This window comes from Megalops cyprinoides, chromosome 22, assembly GCF_013368585.1.
Source record: "Megalops cyprinoides isolate fMegCyp1 chromosome 22, fMegCyp1.pri, whole genome shotgun sequence".
Taxonomy (NCBI): Eukaryota; Metazoa; Chordata; class Actinopteri; order Elopiformes; family Megalopidae; genus Megalops; species Megalops cyprinoides.
Window position 1 is genome coordinate 23325836 of NC_050604.1, and position 19720 is coordinate 23345555.

Sequence of the window (19720 nt, forward strand, 5' to 3'; positions counted from 1 at the left end):
TTTTGTACTAATATGTTTGTTTTTTTTTATTTCAGGATATGTCATACCTTTATCAAGTCGCGAGTTTAACATTTATATTGAAAGCGGGTTTTTCCATACAGTGAGTGTGATGGGATGAAATAACATTGTTTTACAGCCATTCATTTTCTCACCGGTCATGTGAGATAACCGCCTCATGTCTTTCCATCGCGGCCAATCACGTATCGCGTGTAACGCTACGATACATACTCTTGTCCAATAGGAACTCAGTAAAATGGCAGGACCGTGTGGCGTAATAACTACAGTGTAGAGGTAGTGGTTGGTGATAGGGAAGTTAGGAGTTTGTCTTGCGCTATTGTGTGTAAGGTAAGTCGCCACTTCGTGGAAGTGCAGAGTTGCAGTGTTTGTTGAAACACGCAGCTACACGGTGGCTTTGTGCAGAAATAATGCACATTATCGCTAGCTGCATGCAGTTACCTTAATTCCTGTGTAAAGTTTTTAAATGCGCACGCTTGCAGGACGATCCGTTTTCAATCGCTGTTTATTCTCCGATACCAGTCGTGTGTCAGGCCCGGCCGTACAGTGTCTTTACACGCGTCGGCGAGTAAGGCCGGCAATCTAGAGGGAGTTTACATAGCTTAGACAGTTTATCACATTTATGGGAACGACTTGCTATATGAGATATCTGTCTATTTATATGTCTTTCATATCACTTGAAGAGATCATTGTATTTACGTATTGACATCTGCAGCGCTGAGAAAATAGGCAGATTAAGTCGAAAAAAGTCCTTAATATGGGGCTATCTGTGTGAAGACAATTAGTAGCTAGACAGGTCAAAGTCTCTAACTTCTGTCTATCTGATAGTTTATCAACCGTTTGAGTGTGGCAGGCCTCAGTTGCCTTTTTTAATTTCTGGAACATTTGACTGAAACATATTGCGCTCTTGGAGATGACAGAAACCTTGGAATATTTTTTATATTATGTTGATGAAATAAGGACGTTATGTACGTAAATACTGGATTTCGCAGAATGACGAACACCTATAGTGTGAATTCATTCAGGGCGTCCATATTCACACGTGAAAACAGAACAGTAGGCTGTAGGGCTGTGACACTTAGGCGAGGGCGGTCTTTATCTGAGCCATGACGTTTACCTACCATAAAGACTGCAAGCTTAATTTAAGAGAGTGCCAACCAACCTTTTTTTTTTAATTCTCGCTGCAGTTCTGCATCTGCGAGATCGTGCACCTGAACACCATGGGTCGACTGGACGGGAAAGTGATCGTGCTGTCAGCGGCCGCGCAGGGAATCGGTCGGGCCGCAGCAATAGTAATGTATCCGCGAACCTGTTTCGGAATAGTCGGAGCAGCACGCCGATAGACCTTACGTGCCGCGCGTAAGGCTGGCTGAGCAAGGCCGGCCTGATGTCTGGCTGGTAAGCGAGGTTAACGCACAAATGCATTTAATAACTGCGCTAACCTCCAGACTCGGTCTCCTTGTGTAGGCTCATCTTTTTCCCCCCAATCTTTTGATCAAATGAAGTGATTGAATATATGCATCGATTTGGCACTGGCGTGGAACCTCTCAATTTTCACAGGAAGGTATTCACATTAGGTAACTCTTCATGCTTTGGAAATTATGGAATATACGACAGAACACTTTCCAAAGAGAAATCAGAAAATGTACATTTTTACATTCTGTCACTTATCAGACACTTATCCAGGATGGTTTCAAAAGTAATAACACAAATGTCCCTCGGGCTTAGTGGCAAGAGCAGCAGTGCATTCAGAAAAGGACCAGATGAATGAATGCATTAGCTTACTGGCACTTGACCTGGTCCTTGGGTAAATACAGTTTCAATATTTGTCCTTCTTGGAACACAGGCACACACATTGTGGCCTTTAAGGACATTTTCTCTTGTGAAATGCCAGGATCACAGGTTCACTTTTAATGAAAGCCGGCACATGCTCTAAGGTGGCCCTGAGACTGATTTTGACAAGTGCAGCTTGAAAGTGTGTGTAATCGTTACACTATTTCAGATCTAAGCATCTTTAATGTACCTTTAATACACCCGATTAGGTGCAATTATTTGCTCCTTTCAAAATATTGTGTTGCTGAATGGTTGTAAACTTCGAGAAAAGAAGTCCGTAACCAGAATCAGTCCTGGCAAAGAGTGTACGACCAAGTCTTAAGAGGCAACATAGAGGTGTTGTGAACAGTGAAAAATGTTTGCAATTACTGCTTTCTGCTTGAAAGTTGTGGTAATCGATCAATCTTGGAACATGGAAGGTTCTTGTCTGAAAACTGGCAATGCAAGCTGTTGTGTAAATTGAAAGGCATAGTCATTTAAACTACCTTCAGAGTTGTTCTCGGTTTTGTGGATAGAAATCACAAGAGTAATTGAACAAATGACACTTGCTTGAATTTGCTCCTTTTCAGGTAGAGATGGAGTACTGCCTGACTGAGTCTGGGTCAAAGACAACACAGTAAATTACTATGATTTAAAACATTTTTTTTTCTGTGCGTTGGACAGTAATGGCAGTAATATTGTTTTTATTTGTGCAGGCGTTTGCCAAAGAGGGAGCACAGGTCACAGCAACCGATATCAATGGAGAAAAGCTGAAAGAATTAGACACCTACCCTGGTAAGCCTTGCTACTGGAGTTTTTTTTTGTCTGCATCACTGCTGCCATCTTGTGGACAATTGTGGATATTTTTTAAATGACTATAGATTAATACAAAGTGCATATCTCAAAGTACTTGAGTAATGTAAATTCTCTTGTCAGTGACTCTCACATTTACTTGTAATTTCACTGTGGAATCTGTGATTATTGTTCTCATATTGTTTCTGTTGCTGACCTTGCTGAGAGGGTGGAGCATGAATTCAGAGGTGTATAAGAAAACGCACATTGCAGTCAGAAGTTAGTAAAAAAAACTTTCAGATAGTAACTGATATGAAGGGAATAAAACAAACATCTCCAATAGCGTTAACCACATATGTCCTTTTTCCACATGTGCTGTGCTTTGATAACAGTTCTAGAGTATTTTTGTTTGTTATTGTGCATTGGGGGGGTTGCTATGCACCTTGGTTGAAGCTAACATCCACACCTGAATGTCTGTTCAAGGTACCACTTTGAAATTTGTGTCAAAGTACTGGATCATAAAACAAACAGGGATGTCATTAACGTAGCTGCGTCGTGACCGTACACCGTACATTGTGAATTCAGGAGGCTCGAGGGTTTTCAAATGCAGGTAGATTATAGCTTCCCCCAAATCAGAGCAGTGCCTTCCCGCTCGTCAGGGCTGTGATTGGCTGCGTCTTCGCTCACAGGATGTCAGGCAGGTCTATATATAGAGCAGCTTTTCAGCACAGACTTCAGAGGCCACCTGTGAACTGCGGCCCATAGGAGTTCCACCACCATGCCAGATAATCCTATTAATCAAGTAACAGATCACCTCACATGACTCCTCATCCACACACTCCTCTCTCAGCTTGGGAATCTGTTTCTTCAGTTCTTCCTGTTTTCTTTTTTTTTTTTTTAGTTTTGATCAAACCAGTTAATTTGAAAGTACATACAGCACCCATGGGGCATTTCAAAAGGAAACTAAATAAGTTTTATGTCACATGTGAAAATATTGGCATTTTAAACATAAAACAAAGCAAAGCTAAAAACCTTGCACTGAGAACATTTTAAAAATTGTTGCTTTTTCTTTTCAATTTAGGCATCAAGACCAAGGTGGTGGATGTGACCAAGCGGGATCAAGTGGAGGCCTTGGCCAAGGAGTTTGACCACATTGATGTGCTCTTTAATGTGGCAGGGTAGTGTGACCACGTCAGTGCAGTCTTTAATGTGGCAGGAGAGTGTGACCATGTCAGTACAGTCTTTAATGCGGCAGGGCAGTATGACCACATCACTGCAGGGTAGTGTGACTGCGTCAGTGCGGTCTTTAATGTGGCAGGGTAATTCTTCCATGTTAGTGTGCGAGGTAATTTGTTTTGTAAGGTTCACTCTGCATGTGCTTTTAGCTCTGTCGACATTGTAAACAGTCTGTATGAACACGGACATGATGTTCCCGTGTCAGAAAACAGCATCTTATGAGTAGTTCTCTGCTGATTGGTGGCTTTCATTTCACAAATGAATCAAATCATTTGCATGCGGCCAGATTGCAAGGTTACATTACATTAAATTTACCTGTCTGTCAAACAGGAGATTGCAAGGTTGAGTCACTGGGTAGGAAACTGAGGAAGCCTGGTTGTTTTTATTCCACATTCTTCACCTCGTAAAAGCCTGGAGCTAATCAGTGTGTGACCTGCAGCTGACCTCTAAGCTCTGATGAGCTGTTGTGAAAGCCCAGTATATCTACAACTTTGCGTATATGTGAGTCTTATATAGACCGAATAGGCTGCTGTAGTGGCCTTGGGGTGACAGTTTTCCCTGTCCACAGGTTTGTCCATCATGGGACAATACTGGACTGTGAGGAGGCTGACTGGGACTTCACCATGAACCTTAACGTCCGCAGCATGTACCTGATGATCAAGGCCTTCCTGCCCAAGGTGAAGGGGATCTCTGGCTAGTGCGGTCATCTCCATGACGACAAGGAGCAAAGCACAGCGGAATATGCAGCATGGTGCACCTGACCTTTGACCCTGAGCACAGTGGGACAGTGGGAGCACAGTACAGACATTCCTGTCTCCATTACAGGAGAAAACATAAGAAAGACATTCTCCATTACAGGAGAAAACTCAGCACGGTGCAACCTGTCTTTACCACAGTAGAAAGTGCACTCTGTCTAATCTCCACCAAGGGATTTAACTACAATTCAAGATTACAAATTGAAACTACAATTCCAGATTAAAAGTATTAAGATAAATAGTATGTAGTGTTCTGCAGCAAGGATTACGTAATTTTTATGCTTTTTGAGTCATGGCAATTAATAACTGATAATCCATCTTAGATCATAATGCCCAATGATCCTTTATAAGGGACACAAATCAAATGACTGGCTGTGTCATTTTGGCTGTTCTTTCTTTTTTTTTCTATGCTGTCATCCAAACTCGTTGCTCACATAGAATTCTTTTCCTGATATTCTTGCTCACTGACACTCAAATGTTTTCTCTCATAACCAGATGCTGGCTCGCAAGTCAGGGAACATCATTAACATGGCCTCTGTGGCATCCAGCATAAAAGGTACTGAAGGGTTCTTTTAAGACAAACAGATATTATGAAACGCTTGACTGAGAGTCAGTTGATCATCCAAGTTAAATTGTATAATCATCAACACATGAGTAGATAAACACTGTCTCCATATTTATCTAAGGCACTGAATCGTTTTTGGATTGTTTATTTTTTCCTGTACTGTCTCCTCTCCTGGGCCAGATCTGATACAACTCGGCAGGATGCTAGGGCTAAATAAATAGACTAAATGCAGTATGGTGGTTGGACACACGGGGGCGCCATTGTAGAACATTGCTTGTGCAGGTTTCCGGTATCACACATGTATTTCAGTTGCAGGTGTGTTTAAAAGCCTGTCGTCCCCTCTGGCATTTGTTCCATCCTCAGGTGTGCCGAACAGGTGTGTGTACAGCACTTCGAAGGCCGCCGTCATCGGACTGACGAAGTCAGTGGCCGCTGACTTCATCGAGCAAGGCGTTCGCTGCAACTGCGTCTGCCCCGGTAACCACACCCCGCTGCAACGCGTTCGGTTTGGTCACATTTTTATACACACGCTTGTGGATCAGTGTTTATGCCCGTGCATCGCAAAGCATAACTGCACTACACAGAAAACGGGATCAGAAAGGTCAGTGCATGCTTGACTGTTTCCCAGCCCTGCCGATGACTTTGCACAGTCAGGCTGAAGTCACACCATCGGGGAAAAAAATTGTACCACATGCTGAAAATTCATCAGAATGTTATGGATTTTGTCACACAATGTTCGGGACTCAGAAATTGTCTGGGGTGAACTGGCCATAAGGTGGTGCATGGCCCATGTCACTGTGTCCCTGTCATAAATATGTTCCTCTTATCTGTCTCTGTTCTGAAGGCCAAGGACACAAGGACGACATAATGTGATAATAAGATCAGTTTACTCACAGCATCACAATGATACATGGTTATCTTAGTAATATCTTAAGGGTTGTGATAACTTTCACTTGGAGTGCACTGGGCATGTGTGATTTCCAGCACACACAAAATCCAGCCCTAATAAATCTAAAATTTATAATTTATATAATTATAAAAAATTAAATTAGTAACAGTAGTCTGGCAATTGCTTCATCAGATTCTTTGATATTTCATCCTCCAGAGACCTTGAGAAAATCATTCTTGTACATTTGATTGTTAAGTCGAGCAAAGCATTGAATTGTATTGTAGGAAATATTTTCCATATTGCAGGCATACTGTCTGTTGTCACGGTGATCTCTGTATCTGACTATGTGAGACATTGAGAAAGTGTGACATGCATCATTCACTGTTTATCACTGGGAGGTCCCTCAGACTTTTGTTTCTGGTTGGATTACAGGAACTGTAGACACTCCATCCCTGAGAGACCGAATCCAGGCCAGACCCGACCCAGAACAGGTATTTTACAGAACTCGAGTCCCAAGTCAATGTGATTAACCCTGACTTCTTTTTTTATTCCGATGAGAATACCATGGCAGTGTGTCTCCTGTAATGCCAGTGTATCTGCTCAGGGGATGACTTTCTCCCCAGGGTATTCTGTAGTGTGCAGTTTGGCAGTCAGCTATCATAATGACCACTTAGTGTGCTGAAAGTGCTGGCCCATGGCATGGACTTATGCTTCCTTCATTATATGTGAATTTGGTAAGGATTGATGGTTCATCTCAAACACTGTTTGAGTGCATTGTTTGCAGACATCATTGCTGGCTGGATTGCCTTTTCATCTCAGCCATCATCCTCTCTGCTCTTAAACTCCCATGATACTCCCCTCTGTTTGGGTTCCTCCTTAGTCCTTTTGTTGAGACTTTTAGGCCTGTATTCAGTCGAACTTTTTCATCCAACTTTGAAGAGCAGATTACAAAACCCAGTGTTACTTTTTCAGATACTTAAAGCAGCTTCATGATTTTAAAGATGACCAAAATTTACAAAAAATGTGTAAGAATTGGGGGGGGGGGGGGGGGGGAGACTATAACTTTTACTGAACTTTGTTACTTTTCAAGTTTGTGCATGACTTACTTTGCTGATGCTAGCACAGAAGATTGAGGTGAGGGCTGAGGTGCAATGTCATGTGGTCACATGATTGTGTGCCCCTAACTGATTGGCTCATATATGTCCTCAGGCACTGCAAGACTTCCTGGCCAGACAGAAGACAGGCAGGATGTGCACGGCAGAAGAGGTTGCCCACCTTTGTGTGTACTTGGCCTCGGATGAGGTGAGCGCATTTCTACAGTAATGTGCTATATCTGGCAGCGAGTGAAAAATCTATAGTCCTGTTATAACTGCTATGGCTTTCAGGTAATGCATTTTAAGATAGTAATGTTCTCTTATAAAAAGTAATATCACTGTCTGTATCGTGCAGAATGCAATAATCACACGCTGTTGGTAGCACGTCCCTGGTTTAAACCCCTAAATCAGCCTTCATTTATATGATAATTCAAGTGTGTCTTCTGTGAACAGACTAAAGCTAAAGAACAGCAGGCATTAAATTTGCCTGTGCTTAGCAATCAAAGCAATGAGGTACAACCAAACCACAAAGAAATTAAGCATCATTACACATGGCAGTTTTCAAGTAATCCAGAGTAATCCAGAATTCTGGCTGTTTAAATGGATAATCAGTATATAAACACTGTAAAGCAGTCCTGTCACTTATCATGCTCCGGTAAAGTGCTCCACATAATGAGGATTAAGGTGAACTGCTGTTTACTCTTAAAAACAGTTTTTCTCCTCTATTCACTGTGTGCTGCAGTAAAAACATCACCTAATACAGTAATTGCTGAGACAGGATGTTTTTCACTCTTCTAGTCGGCCTATGTCACTGGAACAGAACAGATCATTGATGGAGGCTGGAGGCTCTGAAGAACTCTCCTGAGACCCAGGGATGCTGGAATTGCATTGGAGTTCAGAACTGGAATTTCGCTGCACTTAAAAGCAACCAAGCTTGCTTTCTAAAAAAAAAAAAAAGAAATGATCAGTCCCATACTATTGCCATTTAACTTGATTGTTTGAAATGATGAAAGTTGATGCAAAGCCATCTAACTTAAAAAAAGAAAAAATGAGTGTTTTAGGAATACACTAAGGAAATGTCTTTGGCTGGAAGGACCAAACATCAGATTTATTGATACATTTTTGCCACAGCCAACCAGACACTTTCCTGTGATTCAGATTTTCTAGAAAATGGCCTTAAGTGCCTTTGCAGAAGTCTTTTAGGTGTCAGTCACCAGGACTGACACACCGCCTTATGTTAAATGTTAAATATTAAATGAATCCTTCAGGTGCTTTTGTAGTTGATTTGCAAAATAAATGTCTGTGTCATCACATGTTAACCACTGAATATAATTTCACAAACAACAAAGTAAAAAAGCCTACAACTATATTAATGAAATAACCTTCAGAATAGTATATTTTATCATGTTCTTTTAGAATTTCTTTAAAGGTCTGATTAATGACTTTGAATTCCACATCCACACTCAAAAAATAATGAGTTAGTGTTGCCTTTCTCCTCCTGCTCACACTGTAAATGTGTCTTTTTTCTACTGGTCTTAAGAGCTTTTTCCCACTAGAAGACAGCTACCACAAGGGGCTTTGCTGTGAGCTCATTTGCTCAGCAGTGCTGAACTTACATGTCATGGCAAATTTGAGTTTTGATTACAATTTAGATGCACGGTGTGAGCAATCTATTATGTTTAGGGTAACTGTGGCTGTATTGGATCAAAGCATGAATTCAAATGAATCACACTGAGAATGCTTATTTTTTCAGACAACCAGTCAAAACAGGCTAAGACCCATGTGTGTAGAAAATGGTTTGCATGTTTAATAATACTTAACTGATTCATGTAATTAAATGTCAGTTTTGTTTGATAGCACATTTCCTTTTTAATTTATGGTAATGTTCTGATCAGAAGGGGTAGTTTTGACAAATTTTTCCCAAATGTCATAATCCAGTGAAATTTTACATTACATTACATTATTGGCATTTAGCAGAGGCTCTTATCCGGAGTGCCTTACATCAATTACAGGTTTTTACAATGTATTTGTACTTGGATATTTACTGAGGCAATTATGGGTTAAGTACCTTGCTCAAGGGTACAGCAGCAGTGCCACCGTAGGGAACCGGCAACCTTCAGGTTACGAATCCTGCTCCTTAACCACTATGGTGCACTGCCGTGCACAAAAGATGACTGGCCCGTACGGGGATCGAACCCGCGACCTTGGCGTTATTAGCACCACGCTCTAACCAACTGAGCTAACCGGCCGCTACATGAATACTTTTTGGACAGAACGTCATTGCCCTCCACTTTCCCATAGATTTGTAATGTCGTTTATCTCCCTTCTAGTCCGGGGTGGCAGTAACAAGCTCAATTCTCCGCGGCGCCATCCTGCGGGGGTTAGCTGCGTGTTTCACAAACATACCAACCACGCAAAATCTTTTTGCCCCATGAGGAATTTAGCAGGTCACGTCAAACCCAGGTCCAGCGCTGTCAGGGACAACATGCGACACTACTTATTCCCACGGGAGCAGCGCCTGATCAATGTGGCGGGGGTACATTATAATGTAGATGTGATTCGTGGCATGATTAAGTTTACCTAAATTTGATTTAACAGTTCTGTTCGCTTGATTTCTGTGATATGTGTGCCCTGTATGTCCACTGTCTTATTCGATTTGTTTCAGTGTTGTGAATTAAGCACTGTATGCGATGTCAAATTTCAATTTAGGTTTTTAGGGCGCCTTAAAAACCCACACTGTCGAATTTCTATTGCTCACCTTGAGATACTAAAGTACTGCAGCATCCGTCTGCCTTTTAAACTCCGCGTTGTTTATAGTAGGCCATCACTAATCTCTTGTTGCTAGTCTTGCTTCCATCTGTGAAATCCGCTATCTCGGCCCAAGGCCAGCTCATAAGTAAGAATGCGACGGGACAGTTATTCTGGCATAAAATAAGTGAGTATTTTCACAGTTTTATTTTCACGAATTGTTGTATTTCACAGAAATACACTAAGTTTATTTCATTAACTTTTCGCGTGCCTGCTAGACAGCTAGCTAATTTGTAGCCTAGTTACTTTGCCAGTGTAGCCACATTGGCTAGCTAGCTAGCAGTATTGGCTAACTGATCGTGTCGATCTAGGGCGTTTAGGTATCTGACTATCCTACAGAAATGCAGTAATGCAAAGGGACTGTGCCATCACTGGTATCTTATTGTTAGTTGGAAAATCTGTTTATATTACTCGCGGAACATCATGCACATGGTCCAGATATAGTCTAGCATGCTAGCTAATGTAGTGGGATTAGCGAGGTAACCCCCCCCCCCACCTGTAGGTTGCTTGCTAGTTCATGTCTCATCTAATACTCCTTGGCCGCACCGGCAGCAGAGATCACGCTGCTCCTTTCGGTTAGCGCTAGCTAGCTACTATGTTGTGTCGTTCACCAAAAAGCTAGAGTGAACTGCGTACTTAGCTATGCACGCTAGCAAGATGTCTCTCAGGAGAAAATACTGTTAATCTCAATAACCGGCACGATACAGATTTGGACGTCGGCACTAGGGTTATGTTTAACATTGTCGCGGTTGTAAGCAATGCAAATTCCAAATTTTCGATGTTGGCTAGCTAGTTGTCCTTAGCTAAATATTTAGGGTGGTGTCTGCTAATATGCACTGCCAGAGATGCAAGTCTGGAAATGCAACACTTGCGTAAAATTCCGGCCAGTGAGAGAAAAAAAAAGCTTGGAACCGGTTTCCTTAGCTGTGTTACTACGCAACTCTGAAAAGGAAGGGGAAGTCATTCAGAAGTTGGCTGTCAAAGCAGTTATGTTCCCTTGAATGGCTCGCAAGATAACTACACTAGGGAACTATCTCGGTTGTGGGATGGGCAGGAAAAATCCAAACAAGTGAAAATGGTGTTTTTTTCTTCTGATTTGTGTTACGGTATCACGGTTCCTCTCCACAGGTTAGTAATGGAATTAGACTAAACCTCAAAACGATGACCATATGTTATGTTGCCAAATGGGATTAGCCAAAGCTAACAGATGAAAACGTGTGTTATCGAGGGTTTTTTTTTTTTCCCAGGACGCCCCACCGACTCGTACTGAGTTGAGTAAACCAGTTTGTTATCGTGGCTGATTGAGAATATGACGGGTCGTTAAGACTTCGGCATTTTTACTTACAGGGACCGTAACAAAGCTATCATCAGCAGTGTTTTCTAAGACACAGATTTGTTACGTCCGTTGTGTTCACAATATGTAGACTAGGCACGTATTTAATCCCGTGACAAATAGATCAAACGTCTCTCCCTTCATATACAACACAGTGCCAATACGCGTTGCACTGCGTCGGTGCATAACTACACTACATGCCTCTGCGTGCCACCAGACATGAGTTGGTTGCAGTTACTAGTGCAACTAATATCAGTTTTTGCTTCAAAAAGCAGTGTCTGTATATTGCATTTTCATTGCATCTCACGGTCGTAGGTGGCAAACAGTTCAGCTAACGCTATACACGCATTTCACAGAGGCAGTCCACACAGTCGCTCCTGTTTCCGCAATAACTTTCTGCCGTGGCAGCTGAAGGGTGCTTTTCTGATTGACTCTGCATGAACTAGCTGTTGTAGTCACTGATCAAACAGATGACGTTTTACAGCAATTTGCATATCAATAGTACACTGATAGCCAATGCAACTGTCGATCACACCTGCAGAGTTAAACCTGTGCGCTAGTACTCCTCGGGGATGCCATGGGCGAGCCGTGCGCTACGACTGTGGAGGACGGACCGGCAGCTGTCGCTAACCATGCCGAGGTAAAGTGCTCCAAACTACCGGTCAAGCAGGTCTCATACGTATCTGTGTACGATTGCCACTACTGGCATTGTTTTTTATGCTTTTAGTAAATCAGTTTGCCTGGACGTATAAATGGTTTAGCTGTTTATTCATTTGGTATTGATTTGTGATCATGGTTTAATTGTTTCATCCATTTGTGACCACTTCTGATTTAAATGTATATTAAATTATCTGTATCCTCAGATTTTCCTTTTTTTGAGCACTTATAATTCACTGTTTTATGATGAGAATGACAGCACTGTTCGTACAGATCGTTGGCTATTTTCAGCCATTTTCCTTGAATTTGATCAGCTTTCAGAACTACTTCAGTGGAATGTTTGTGAGCGTGGACGGCGAAGTATTCCACTGTATTCCTCTAAAAATCGCTGTGGGAACACACAGGTACCTGTAGAGAATATATAAAAGAGATGCCACGCTTAAGCGCAGGTCTGCATGCACTACCACAGGGCCAGGTGTGAGTTCCCACATGTTTAGCTCTTTCTGCTGTGTGGTACTCGCCCGGCTGTTGGGGACTATCTAGTGAGCATGACTAATCTGTGTGTCAAATGGCAGGGGAGAGCCATTACACAAAGGCGTGTGAAAGGAACAAAGGGACAAAGTTAATATTGATGGCTGTGCCACCGTTGGGTTTGTCATTGAAGTGTTGCCTGCTATGCTCTTTATCTAACAGACTCTGCGTGAATGAAAAACACGGAACCCTTGTGATGGTGCAAAGATAAATTGCCACAGGGAAACGTTCATTATTCTCAGTGCTCCTAATTTGATTAATAGGTAGCTCTATTGTAATGTCGGTACAGTTCTGCTTATTCATTCCAGTCATATTCCACTCACTTCAGTCACATCCATTTTCGCTTTTTAGCATCTCTGTGTAGCATTAAAAGAAGCTGTGTTTAATAGGTTGTAAGCTGCGTTAGGTACTTCCGTTGAGGAAAAAAGGCCACTTCTAAAGTGTGCCTCTGTGAATGAGTTTTTAGTCAGACATGTCAGCAGCTTAGAAGGTCTGTAACTGTGTAAAAGGTAAATATTTCCATTATAACACCATTTGGTTCTAATGAAGAGCCCTCTTTTAAATTGACAGGAAAGGAACATTCCTGTAGCATTGTAGTAGTGATTGTCCCTTGAGTGTGTTGGTGTCATAGTTGTGATTGTCCTGGATGCTGACACTGTTGTGATTGTCCTTTGGGTATGTAAGTGTCATAGCTGTGATTGTCCCTTCAGTCTATTAGCTGTCTGTTAGCCTTGTAGTTGTGATTGCCCTTTCAGTATATTAGCCTTGTTGCTGTGATTGTCTCTTCATGCTGTTAGCGTTGTAGGTGTGATTGTCTCCTCACCCTGTTAGCCTTTTGGTTGTGATTGTCCCTTGAGTCTGTTAGCCTGATAGCTGTGATTGTCTCTTCGGTCTGTTAGCCTCATAGTTGATGTGACCGTGCACCGTGTGCACCCTCTCCTTCCCCATCGGCAGATGAACATGAAGCAGATGGAGGTGGTCGCCAAGCGGTCGGAGAGCCCCGTCGCAACGGAGGAGACGGTCTTCATCAAGAGGAACGCGCGGGATGCCGAGACCAACACGGAGCCGACCAAATGCTGCGGGAGGCTGCGGGAGGCCTGCCCCTGCCCGCCCAGAGGCCTGCTGGCCTCCCTCGTAACCAAAGGTAGCGGCCAATGTGGCGAGCGCTGCGGGGTGCACACACAGGCGAAAAAGCGGGCAAAACAGCAGCGTGCCGGTGGGAACGTTGTACTCATAAAGGCCTGAGAGCGTGAAGCTGGCTGCTGGAGCGGGCGTTCCTAAAAAGGCAGCAGTGACGGAAAGCGGGGGGAAAAGTGAGGCTGATGGTCTCAGTCTCCTTCCTCTGTACGAGTCCCGTTGGTGCTTATCATACAACATCTAGTTTTTTTTTTCTATTTGGAAACCACAATCACACTGATTTCTGTTATACAAGAAAAACAGGCCTCTGTGCCAGATCTTACCGTGTTTACTCAGTAGTATCTGTACAAGATAGCACCAGAAAGATTTCTGAAAGATTGGGCAACATTGCTGTGCCTCTTTCCCATACAATGTCTCTGAGGTTGTGAGATCCTGCTGCTAAATTTGCAGTGTACATGCTGTATATTCCTCATATCTTACAAAATAAAAACAGGCAAAATAAAAATAATGTACTTTTTAACCCTTTGTACTCATGTTCAATACGCATAAATTGAATAAACACTGTTAAGGCAATTGATGTAATAGGGAGTACAGAATGCTTTAATATTGTTTGTTGTGTTAGATTGTGCGTCATATGTAGCTCAGAAGTGAGGCTGGGTTTGCAAAAATGGTAACAGATAAGTCACCTTTTAGATATGGTTAACTGAAGTGATTAAGATACACATGTGAATTGTACTTCAGGAGTTACCTCAGTTGTGAAACAACACAAATAGAATTATGCAGTGACTGAAAAAGTGTTACAAATCAAAACTATCTTATATTTTAGATTCTTCAGTGTAGCCAAAAATATTCAGTAAAATTGTTTTAAGAGTGTCTGCTAAGTGCCTGTAATGTAATGTAATGTAATGTAATGTAATGTTTGACCCATGCTTGGATTCCCCTCTGTCTCTCAGTGGCCATGGCTGCGGTGCTGTTCGGGGTGGTGTGGTCCGTCACCGAAACGGAGTGCCTGCCGGGGGGGAACCTGTTTGGCATCACCGTGCTTTTTATCTGCGCCGTGGCGGGCGGCAAAATCGTGGGGTGCATCCGGATACCCAGGCTGCCCCCCTTCCCCCCGCTGCTGGGTAGGTATCGCCGGCGGAAACGAAGTTAGTTTCCCCTCCGGCGTCTGTTTACCTTCGAGTGGAAATGCGCACTTTTATCCTAGCGCTGGAGTGTCTCGACCGAATCGCTCTGGGGAAGTGATTTATCCTTCAGTGAGCTACGCGTCTGCTCTGTGTTCACAGTCTAATGCTTCAGAACTCTGATGAAATCCGTCCTAGCTATTCTCTGTTTGAGGGAGCTTGCAGTACTGTTTGGAGGGAGCTCACGGCGTTGTCTTTGAGGGAGCTTCTGACGCTGTTTTTGAGGGAGCTGGCAGCGCTGTTTTGAAAATGATGCTGCTTTTAGGGTGACGCTGTTTTTGAAGGGCACCCATGATGCTGTTTTGATGGCACTTGGGACTCTGTTTTGAGGGAGCTCATGACGCTCTTTTGAGGGAGCTTACGCCGTTGTTTTTGGGGGAGTGCGTGGCGCTGTTTTCAGGGTAGCTCATACCTTTTGTTTCCAGCATTCCCCTGCTGGCAGGGCTTGGTTGCGTGTGCGTTTGGCAGCCCGTTGCCCTCTCAGATAAAGCCAGTTTTCACTGAGTCATTTCTTTGCTTTGGTGTCGCTATCAGCCGGGCTGAGAGCCCTGGTCTGTGTACAGTACGCGCTGGCCTTTTGGCCAGGCCGGAGCTGGCACTACCGTCTGTGCCACGGGAGCCAGTCCCAGCCTTGGCACAGGCCACACCCACCTCTAATGATATTGACAGGGTGGGGCTCTCCTGCTTTTTGCCAGAATAAAGATAGGTAGGTATTAGCTATCCGTATTACATTATGAAGCATCACTTCGTAGTGTAATACAGATAGGTAATGCCTGAGACATCCATTGGTTTTGGCCTTTTTCAAAACATGTTTTTGGAGGTAAAGAGATGTGTACATGTCTTTCATATCTAGCATGTCAAGCCTGTGGATGGCTTGTGCTCAGTTAAAAATGACAAATAAAATGAGCAGAGGGACATGTAAACTTATTTGTTCACTTTAAAATTTGTTTAGTAATTTCTAGTTTATAGTGTATCTACTTCTGTTTTGATCCGCACATTCCCATTTCGCTTTGTGTATTGATATATACCTCAGGTTACGTCTGTTTTTCCTTTTAAATATTCTTTTAATGAAGTCAGCCAAATTAACTCGGTTTGCCTTGGCTGGAAGTGACTGCTTTGTGGCGGATAAGCTGGCTGCGTGTTTGTGTTGCCCCGCAGAGAGATTGTGCCCGGATACGGCATGGTTTGCACAGCATGTGAGCTTTCTCCACTCGCACGCCCAGCTTTGATGCTCTCCTAAGCACTGTATTCAGCAAGCAGCTAGGCAGATAAACATCCCTGTCATTTCCAGCAGAGAGGTCAAGAGGGCACAGCAGATAAAGACAGGTCAGGTTCAGCTCCTCACCTTGATCTTTTGATACACCCTGTAGATAGGCACTTTGGGGCAAAAAAAAAAATTACAAAGTCCTGTCCTGCAGTAGTTTTAAACAGCTTTGAGCTTTGGTCCTGGTTGCCAAGGCCACCACCAGCGAAGTTAGTTGGGGGCCTGTCAGGACGAGAGGAATTTCTCCCAGGATTTTTTACAGCATTAAGGCAACTGCATGTAATTAAACAGAGAGCGGTCTCTGGAGGCCTCTCATGTTAACGGCTTAATCCCTCCACAGCAGCTCCTGTAAGATCTTGTACGCTGTGTTGGCTGTGGGGAATGCTTTGATCGATACAGTGGAAAGGCCTTCTTTTTAGATAAGTCACACAGATACTAAAGATCTTCTACACTTCACCCACACTTCTTAGATAATGACACCAGAGGATGGAGGTCACTGCATCTGCCTGTTGTATGCTTTGGAGGCCCACCAAGGCCTGCTTACAGCACCACAATCTGCTCTGTGGTCTGAGGTTAGGCCATACAGCCACAGACAACTCATTTTGTAAGGTGACACTGTAAGGCATAACTTACCTCCTGAAGGTCTGAAAAACCTAAGCAGCCTCAGAAACAATCCGTGATGGGTACAGTGAATGTTTCAGCAGAGGTATGAGTCTCCACAGACGGTGTGGTAAAACTGTGTGGCAAGCTTGGTGGAAGCAGGTGCTTGCAGTGAAGTTGATGTTCTTTTTCCTAAGCTGTTTTCACAGCTTACTTTTAGAGTAAGGCAAACACAGTGTGACGCTTAGGTTAACCACTGAACTGTCGGCTGATGCACCATTGAGAAATGCACCATACCTGAATTGCTCTAGTACGTATTGTAGTATCTAACTGCAAAAATGGGAAACACACTGCGTGTGTTAAAGCTAAGGAGGTCAGTCCGGATAAATGTCGCCTGCTATGAATGAATGACCAAATGTCAGCATCTTGCTTTTCTGTGTGATTTCTGGCATTTCAAACAGCATGAAAGCTGTTTTATTTTCGTGCCCCTGGAACGTGACTGGGTTGCCATGGAAACATCAGGGTCAGAGTAAAGTGTGTGTCCCCCAGCGATGGGAGCAGTGTTCAGGTCTGCGTGTATCGCGTTAACCCTGCCTCCTCCTCCTCCTCTCACTCCTTCTCTCCCTCCCCCTCTCCCCCTCTCTCCCACACTCCCTCTTTCCCTCCCTCTCTCCTTCTTTCTCCTTTTCTCTCTCCCTTTCCCTTTCTCTCTCTTCCTCTCCCCCTCTTCCTGTCCTCCCTCTCTCTCCCTCTCCTTTTGACTCTCTCCCTCTGTCCTTCTCTCCCTGTCCCCCTCTCCCTCTCTGCAGGAATGCTGCTGGCCGGCTTCATTCTGCGCAACACCCCCGTGGTGACAGACGCCGTTCACATTGATTTCCGCTGGTCGGCCTCGCTGAGGAACATCGCCCTGGCCATCATCCTATCCCGGGCGGGGCTGGGGTTGGACGCCTCGGTGAGCTGCCAGCAGGGGGCCCGCCCCTCCATTAGCGTAGCCTCACAGGCTGACACTGTCAATGTGGGAGTGGACTAGTGGTGAAGGAAGTGGATTTACAATGAGGTTGCAGGTTCCAATCCTGATCAGGTTGAACCCCTTTTGAACCTTTGGTTAAGGTTTCAGCTCCTTATCATTGTTCTGTTTTGTGAGCAGGGCACTTGTCCTAATTGCCCCAGCGTGTATGCAGATGGGTAATCTGTAAAACACACAGTAAACTGCCTGGGATAAGGAAGTGCGCTTAGAAATGAGATAGTAGTACAAATGGTGTTGATAATGAGGTAGCTATGCTTCTTAAAAGGAGCCCACTGTAGCGTGGAGGAAGCAGAGAGAGCAGACTCTGTCTGTGTTACTCCATGACCTGTTTGTGGCCTGCGTGATGCTGATATATGTGTGTGTGTGTGTGTCCAGGCCCTGAAGAAGCTGAAGATGGTGTGTCTGCGGGTGGCGGTAGGACCCTGCACCATAGAGGCCTGTACCGTGGCTGTGGCCTCACACTTCCTCATGGGCCTGCCCTGGATATGGGGCTTCATCCTGGGGTAAAGAAATCTCTCCCTCTCTTTCTCTATCTCTCTCTCTCTTCCTCTCTCACTCACGCTCAATCTCTCCCTCTGTTTCTTTCTTTCTCTCTGTGTGTCTCTAACCCTCTCTCTATTTCTCCCACTCTCTCTCACACTCAGTCTCTTTTGCTGTCTTTTTCTCTTTCACACTCTGTCTCTGTCTCTCTCTCTCTGGATCTCTGTCTCTAACCCTCTCTCTATTTCTCTCACTCTCTCTCACACTCAGTCTCTCTCTCTCTCTGGCTCTTTCTCTCTCCCTCTCCCTCTCTCTCTCTCTCTCTCTCTCCCTCTCCCTCTGTCTCTGTCTCTCTGCCCTTTCACCCACCACTCTTACAGCTTGTTGTATCCGTGCATTTGGATGTGTTTGAAGTTTGAGATACTATGGGAAAGGATGGCGCCACACGCTGGTGCTTCCCTGGCTAGCGTGCAGTGAATGCCTGTCCTGTAAGAAGGCAGGAGGTGTGTGGGTGACTGTGACCCCCGACCCCTGACCCCTGACCCCTGACCCCTGCCCCGCAGGTTCGTGCTGGGCGCAGTGTCCCCGGCGGTGGTGGTCCCCTCCATGCTGCTCTTGCAGAAGGACGGCTACGGCGTGGATCAGGGTGTGCCCACGCTGCTCATGGCGGCCGGCAGCTTCGACGACGTCCTGGCCATCACCGGCTTCACCACCTGCATGGGCATGGCCTTCGCCACAGGTAGCGCCCCGCCCAGGGCTGTCTGATCGCCTGAGCTCAGATCATCTTCTCTGCTACATAGCAGCATCACCATCAACACACCCACACACACGTTAAAGTCTGAAATGAAGAAATCGGTTTGGTCTTTGCATCTATATTGGTAGATTTATGTATCAAGCAGTGATTGGAAGTACCTAGTGACTAATAACTCTGACAGAATAGGAAGGCGAGAGATTTCTGCATCAGTGTAATGAGGCTACTTCTTTAACATGAGCTTCTGTCTCCCCCTAGTGATCGTATTTATTAATACATTAATTATAGAAGTGCTGGCATAAATGATTTGCAGTGCTGCAAGGATAGGTTGTAAAAATGTTCAGCTGTATACCAGTGTTAGTGAATGTATTTGTGTGTATTTTTCATTGATTGAATTGATTTATTACTGTCATTATCTAATTTGTGGCACAAATTGAAAATGCTGACTAAGATGAAATGAAAAACTGCTATCTTTGCCTCTGATAGGGGTAACCAAGGTCAAATGATCACTAACTTGCAGTTTTTTGAGGAACTGATTTTTTTTTTCCTTTGAGTCAGCAGAGGAAAGTAACCTTGGTTGCTCTACTATCTTATCTGCCTGTAACCCTAACCCTAACCCTAAGACCTGATTGGCTCACCAGGTTTTAGACACAAGTGTCCGCAGTGTGGCCATGCAGCAGCAGCGTGACCTAGCGGTAAAGAGCAGGGCTTTTAACCAAAAGGTTGCAGGTTCAGTTCCGCACTGGGGCAATGCTGTGTTACCTTTGGGCACAGCACTTAACCCACAATT

At 44.1% G+C, this 19720-nt stretch overlaps 2 protein-coding genes and 1 non-coding gene across 3 annotated transcripts in view; 2 read left to right on the top strand and 1 right to left on the bottom strand.

Moving 5' to 3' along the window:
- Positions 1-303: 303 nt before the first annotated feature.
- bdh2 (3-hydroxybutyrate dehydrogenase, type 2) lies at positions 304-8081 on the top strand. Its single transcript, XM_036517278.1, has 10 exons — positions 304-345; positions 1203-1307; positions 2544-2622; positions 3701-3797; positions 4424-4532; positions 5106-5166; positions 5539-5652; positions 6497-6555; positions 7274-7366; positions 7957-8081. Exons 2-10 carry the CDS (start codon positions 1236-1238, stop codon positions 8008-8010), a joined length of 738 nt encoding a protein of 245 aa, XP_036373171.1. The 5' UTR covers positions 304-345; positions 1203-1235; the 3' UTR covers positions 8011-8081.
- A 1252-nt stretch (positions 8082-9333) lies between these two features.
- On the bottom strand, positions 9334-9407 carry trnai-aau. The gene has a single exon. It is a non-coding gene; the product is annotated as a tRNA-Ile (tRNA).
- A 623-nt stretch (positions 9408-10030) lies between these two features.
- The window catches only part of si:dkey-162b23.4 (sodium/hydrogen exchanger 9B2), a 16077-nt gene continuing 6387 nt past the window's right edge, over positions 10031-19720 (top strand). Inside the window, exons 1-7 of the mRNA XM_036516709.1 lie at positions 10031-10093; positions 11841-11939; positions 13442-13631; positions 14578-14748; positions 17482-17624; positions 18075-18202; positions 18743-18918. Of these exons, the coding sequence (XP_036372602.1) occupies positions 11877-11939; positions 13442-13631; positions 14578-14748; positions 17482-17624; positions 18075-18202; positions 18743-18918 (871 nt within the window). The 5' untranslated portion in view covers positions 10031-10093; positions 11841-11876. The remainder of the gene's footprint in view (positions 10094-11840; positions 11940-13441; positions 13632-14577; positions 14749-17481; positions 17625-18074; positions 18203-18742; positions 18919-19720) is intronic.

What these genes read in the sequence shown, in the direction of transcription:
- bdh2 (XM_036517278.1), top strand. Translation starts at nt 1,236, where the DNA reads ATGGGTCGACTGGACGGGAAAGTGATCGTGCTGTCAGCGGCCGCGCAG. An exon ending in GTGCTCTTTAATGTGGCAGG is followed by an intron (nt 3,798 to 4,423) that starts GTAGTGTGACCA and finishes CCCTGTCCACAG; the next exon opens with GTTTGTCCATCATGGGACAA. An exon ending in CTGCAACTGCGTCTGCCCCG is followed by an intron (nt 5,653 to 6,496) that starts GTAACCACACCC and finishes GTTGGATTACAG; the next exon opens with GAACTGTAGACACTCCATCC.